Below are 6,636 nucleotides of genomic sequence, written 5' to 3'. Positions count from 1 at the left end.
CACTTGTCTGAATTCAGTTCGTCTGACCTCATTTCGTCTGAATTCACTTGGTCTGAATTCACTTGGTCTGACCTCACTTGGTCTGACCTCATTTCGTCTGACTTCACTTGGTCTGAATTCACTTGGTCTGACCTCACTTGGTCTGACCTCACTTGGTCTGACTTCACTTTCGTCTGACCTCACTTGTCTGAATTCACTTCGTCTGAATTCACTTGTCTGAATTCACTTCGTCTGACCTCATTTCGTCTGTCTTCACTTGGTCTGACTTCACTTCATCTGTCTTCACTTGGTCTGACTTCACTTTCGTCTGACCTCACTTTGTCTGAATTCACTTGGTCTGACTTCACTTCGTCTGTCTTCACTTGGTCTGACTTCACTTTGTCTGAATTCACTTGGTCTGACCTCACTTGGTCTGACTTCACTTGGTCTGACCTCACTTGGTCTGACTTCACTTCATCTGTCTTCACTTTGTCTGACCTCACTTCGTCTGACCTCACTTGGTCTGAATTCAGTTCGTCTGACCTCACTTCATCTGACCTCACTTCATCTGAATTCACTTGTCTGACTTCATTTCGTCTGTCTTCACTTTGTCTGACCTCACTTCGTCTGAATTCACTTGGTCTGACCTCACTTGGTCTGACTTCACTTGGTCTGACCTCACTTGGTCTGACCTCACTTGGTCTGACTTCACTTGGTCTGACCTCACTTGGTCTGACTTCACTTGGTCTGACCTCACTTGGTCTGACCTCACTTGGTCTGACTTCACTTGGTGTGACCTCACTTGGTCTGACTTCACTTTCGTCTGACCTCACTTGGTCTGACTTCACTTTCGTCTGACTTCACTTGGTCTGACCTCACTTTGTCTGACTTCACTTTGTCTGACCTCACTTTGTCTGACCTCACTTGGTCTGACTTCACTTCATCTGTCTTCACTTTGTCTGACCTCACTTCGTCTGACCTCACTTGGTCTGAATTCAGTTCGTCTGACCTCACTTCATCTGACCTCACTTCATCTGACCTCACTTCATCTGAATTCACTTGTCTGACTTCATTTCGTCTGACTTCATTTCGTCTATCTTCACTTCGTCTGACTTCACTTCGTCTGACCTCACTTTGTCTGACCTCACTTTGTCTGAATTCACTTGGTCTGACCTCACTTGGTCTGACTTCATTTCGTCTGTCTTCACTTCGTCTGACTTCATTTCGTCTGTCTTCACTTCGTCTGACTTCATTTCGTCTGTCTTCACTTCGTCTGACTTCACTTTGTCTGACCTCACTTCGTCTGACCTCACTTCGTCTGAATTTAGTTCGTCTGACCTCACTTCGTCTGAATTCACTTGGTCTGACCTCACTTGGTCTGAATTCACTTGGTCTGACCTCACTTGGTCTGACTTCACTTGGTCTGACTTCACTTGGTCTGACTTCACTTTGTCTGAATTCACTTGGTCTGACTTCACTTCGTCTGAATTTAGTTCGTCTGACCTCACTTGGTCTGACCTCACTTGGTCTGACTTCACTTGGTCTGACTTCACTTGGTCTGACCTCACTTGGTCTGACCTCACTTGGTCTGACCTCACTTTCGTCTGACCTCACTTGGTATGACTTCACTTTCGTCTGACTTCACTTGGTCTGACCTCACTTTGTCTGACTTCACTTGGTCTGACTTCACTTGGTCTGACCTCACTTGGTCTGACTTCACTTGGTCTGACTTCACTTGGTCTGACCTCACTTGGTCTGACCTCACTTTCGTCTGACCTCACTTGGTATGACTTCACTTTCGTCTGACTTCACTTGGTCTGACCTCACTTTGTCTGACTTCACTTTGTCTGACCTCACTTTGTCTGACCTCACTTGGTCTGACTTCACTTTCGTCTGACCTCACTTGGTCTGACTTCACTTTCGTCTGACTTCACTTGGTCTGACCTCACTTGGTCTGACCTCACTTGGTCTGACTTCACTTGGTCTGACTTCACTTGGTCTGACCTCACTTGGTCTGACCTCACTTTCGTCTGACCTCACTTGGTATGACTTCACTTTCGTCTGACTTCACTTGGTCTGACCTCACTTTGTCTGACTTCACTTTGTCTGACCTCACTTTGTCTGACCTCACTTGGTCTGACTTCACTTTCGTCTGACCTCACTTGGTCTGACTTCACTTTCGTCTGACTTCACTTGGTCTGACCTCACTTTGTCTGAATTCACTTGTCTGAATTCACTTCGTCTGACCTCACTTCGTCTGAATTCACTTCGTCTGACCTCACTTCGTCTGACCTCACTTCGTCTGAATTCACTTCGTCTGACCTCACTTCGTCTGAATTTAGTTCGTCTGACCTCACTTCATCTGAATTCACTTGGTCTGAATTCACTTGGTCTGACTTCACTTTCGTCTGACCTCACTTCATCTGAATTCACTTGGTCTGACTTCACTTTCGTCTGACCTCACTTCATCTGAATTCACTTGGTCTGACCTCACTTGGTCTGACCTCACTTGGTCTGACTTCACTTGGTCTGACTTCACTTGGTCTGACCTCACTTGGTCTGACCTCACTTGGTCTGACTTCACTTTCGTCTGACCTCACTTCATCTGAATTCACTTCGTCTGACCTCACTTGGTCTGACTTCACTTGGTCTGACCTCACTTGGTCTGACCTCACTTCGTCTGACCTCACTTCGTCTGAGGTTTATTTTTAACAATGTTATTATTAATATTATTATGTTTTGTTTGTTTTATGTTTATGCTCCTCTCAGCCCGAGTCTCCCTAACCCGGTTCCTCCAGTTCTCACCCTGCAGGATAAGCCAACAGTCCAGATCTGGGGTCGCAGGCCAGCGCTCGGTTCCCTGGAGCTGTGATTCCCAGAACCTTCTCCAAGGTCACCTGGAAAACAGAAGGTCAGAGGTCAGACACAGGTTCCACTTCCTTCATTAACCTCTTAACATTCCGGTGAAATTTGCCTAAAACGCCTGTCTAAGGCATACCCAAAGTAAATTGAAAGCTGTTCTTGAACCATTTGGAGTACATGCATGGTTTTGGTCTCTTTTGAAAGGTAACACTCTGAATTCCCCCCCCCCAACAGTCAGAATCACTATAAGTGCTACTGGCATTGAGTAATAGAAGTTGGAACACACTGAAGTAGAAGGTTTTTTATCTCCGCCTGAATGTTTTTGGTAAACAGATGCCTGCAGATGACTCTAGCTGGAAAACACTATGGGACCACAGCATGAAGCCTTACCTAGCCCAAGTTCAAATTTGATAACAATACCACAGAAAATGAATATTTTACAGATGTTTTCCTAAGGGCCATTTGGAGACTCCAAAGGACCCTTGGTAACCATGGTCACATACCTAGGCTAAAAAGGGTTACACATAAAGGAGTCAAAACCGGTCATAGGATTGAAAATTTATTCAAATATACATGTTACATGTTTTTGGCAACATGCCAGTCATTGTAGAAGTCACGACCGGGGACGAAACACAAAGGCACATCGCAGGAGGAGCACTTCAGCCGACCAGCGGTGCTGTGCCCAGTGATATGGACCGGCCGGTGGTGTGCTCCGTGTGGAGCAAGAGATGGTACGGGTCTGGCTGTGAAAATAAAGAAATAACAGTCATTTACAAAACTAGATAAAACTTTTATGCCATTCTACACAAACACACACACACAGTGAAACAATGTGGCACACACACCTCCCCCACTTCAACACTAACACCAAAAGACACACATACACACACACACACACACACAGTGAAACAGAGGGGCACACACACACACATACAGTAATTTACAAGTTATATATTATAATAAAATACTTACTTAAGAGTAATGTCTCCTCCATCCAGGAACATGGCCTCTGCCTCAGAGTCAAACGACAGCTCGCTCTCTTCGTCTGATACTTCGTCCCCAGACTGGTCGCTTTCACGCCGAAGACAAAGTTCACGGGCTTCTTCGGTCGAGTAGTTCCTTTTCTCCGAACGTTTCGCCATTGTATAGTTTCCAAAGTCGGAGAAACTCTCAAAAACAACTCTTTTGGGGCTTTTACGCACGGACGCACGAGAAACCGAAACCAGTTGTTCGCCTGTACGCAGTGACTTTCTTGGGGTCGCTTTATATTTACACAGAGAAGCAGCACATCTGCATGTTGGAAATTTCATTGGCTATACGAAACGCCAGTCATCAGAACAATCGGTTGCAATCGGCTCAATATTTACACGACAGAAGAGAGGCAGGCACTGTCCTTCAACAAGGTCTCTCCTTGGCTATTGTAGGCTGTGGACAGGACATGCCCGCTCCTATTTGGTCAAGTGAGCTGTCCATCTAAAGTTCAGAGTGCAGCCTCCATTTTGATATCAAGATATCGGCTATGTTTACATGCTAACGGGAGTTACGAGGGAAAATACATCAAAGGTTACACATAGCTGCCGGCTAGTTTGAAATGATGCAACAGCAGTCTGTGGGTATTTATTGATGTAATAATGTGTTTTGGACTAAACGTGTTACTGGATTGGATCGTCTGGACCTTTGGCAATGTATCAAGACCGTTTTTGTTGGACTGTTATCGATCTGTGGATTACGATGAGGCTTCTTAGGTGAGTGACCTAGATTTTGTTATTGTTTTTGTTTTTTGTTGGTGGTCTGACAGAGGCGTTGATTGTACCTGCTGTGGTGATCGTATCTTGAAATGGTTTGCATCAATCGAATCACAAGAATCTTAGCTTTCCAAAGATATGTCGCATCAGTACCTAGCTATACGAAGCAGTTGTGTAAATAAGTTAAGTGGTTAAAGGATTCTGAAGAGAACCTCCTCATGACATGGAACCCCCAACGTGGAACCACTTCAAGATCCCAGACTTAACATGGAACCCCTGAGACCCCCTCCTCTGTCGGGTGGTCTCTGGGAGAGACTGACGGTCTAACAGACTTTCACTGATTTTACTTACTTCATGTTACATCCGTGTCCTGAGGACTCGTGTTCAATCCCTAGCTCTAACTCCCTGACACTCTGTTAGCATGTTAGCATGTAATCAGCTTCTTCACATGAGAAACACAAACTGCAGAAAATGTCTTGATCCAATGACTCAGTTTTCTGGAGTTCATGTTTTAAAACAACTTTAGTTTCATGTCAAGCTTCATGTGATATTTACAGTTATCGGCTGATGGTTGACACAAGTGTGTCGCACACAAATCAACACAAAACCAGCTCAGCAGGTTCAACAAGTTCACAGAAACATTTGTTAACTTTTATGTTTACAAATGTTTAGTCAGTGTGAAGAGACACAACGATCTGGTTCCGTGTTCACGACTCATAACTTTTTCAACATGGACGACAACAACAATGTGACGATTGTTATTGTGACAGTTTGTCTGCACAACACGTGATGCTGTTTTCAACACTGACCTCCATCAAGGATCAGTCATGTGTGAACAGGCTCCTCCTCTGATGACCTCTGACCTCCTCTGACACCCTAGCATGTGTGTCTGAACCAATTGTGGTTCAATACCATCATTGTGAGGACATTTTTCGTGGTCCTCACAAATTCAGACTGTTTGAGGGTTAAGACTTGGTTGAGTAAGAATCAGGATTAGGTTAAGGTCAGTTAGGGTTAGTTATTTAGTTGTGATGGTTAGGGGGAGGGGCTAGGGAATGTATTATGTAAATGAGTGTCCTCAACTACAGAGAGACGCATGCGTGTGTGATGTATGTGAGTGAGAGTGTGCATGTGTGTGTATGTGCACGCGCACCTTGCCGCTGATGTCCTCTTTGTGTCGGGCAGTGTGGCCCCTCCTCCTCAGTTTGATTGACGGGGATCGCAGCAGGTTCTTGATCCGACTGCGGATTGTTCCGCTTCCGTCCGCGGCCATCGCGCCGTTAGCTGCGCTGCTAGCTGCGCTGCTAGCTGCGCTGCTAGCTGCTCCTCTCAGCGGCTCGAGTCTCTCTCCTCCGCCGGCGGCGCTGCTGCTGCGGTCATTCCGTCCGAGAGCCGAGCCGGGCCTGAGGGTTCAGCTGACCTGGTCCTGGACTGATCCGGATCACGGGCCCCGGTTCCGCCGCTGCTCCGCATCGTATTTCTCCGCCTCAGCGAAGAACCGAGAGACGCTTTGGATCCAACACGACCCGGACAAGCTAGCTTCCGAACAGTCAACACTTCCGGTGTGGCTTTTCAAAATAAAACCTTCTGAAAGCTCAGTTTATATCCTTTAATTATTTTAATTGTGGGATTTATAACAGGAACATATTTAAGTAATACGAGATAAACGATAAATTCAGTTCATATGAAATAAAAATAATAAGACAACTAAAATGATTTTTGATTGACTCAGTTACCAACAACAGCTGTAGTTTATCTGAGGACCTAAAAGAAGACATGTTGAACAGTGTTTAGAATCACTTGAAGTAAGGCTCTATAAGAACAGCAGTGTTTACTGGTCTTCACCATTCATGTCAAAGTGGCTGCTGTGAAAAGTGTGTGTTAGTAGATACATGAATTTTTCTTTGTATTTGGATAAAAATGTTTGAATCAAAGAATATTTCAGTTGGTTAAGTTCAAATTCGAAATGGTTGCTTTGGTCAGCTGCTTTTTAAGACTGTTTAAATATTTGATCAAAAGTCCATATTCAAACTTTATTCATATTAGTGTT

The 6,636-nt window shown here is 44.9% G+C and overlaps 1 protein-coding gene across 1 annotated transcript in view; it reads right to left on the bottom strand.

Annotated features, from left to right (window-relative positions):
• mapkbp1 (mitogen-activated protein kinase binding protein 1) overlaps positions 1 to 6,148 on the bottom strand; it is a 30,350-nt gene extending 24,202 nt beyond the window's left edge. The window contains 2 exon segments of the mRNA XM_034575802.1: positions 2,785 to 2,876; positions 5,740 to 6,148. Coding sequence (XP_034431693.1) covers positions 2,785 to 2,876; positions 5,740 to 5,859 — 212 coding nt within the window. The 5' untranslated portion in view covers positions 5,860 to 6,148.
• Positions 6,149 to 6,636: the final 488 nt, after the last annotated feature.

This window comes from Hippoglossus hippoglossus, chromosome 22 (assembly GCF_009819705.1).
Source record: "Hippoglossus hippoglossus isolate fHipHip1 chromosome 22, fHipHip1.pri, whole genome shotgun sequence".
NCBI lineage: Eukaryota > Metazoa > Chordata > Actinopteri > Pleuronectiformes > Pleuronectidae > Hippoglossus > Hippoglossus hippoglossus.
This window is presented reverse-complemented; position numbering and strand designations above follow the sequence as displayed.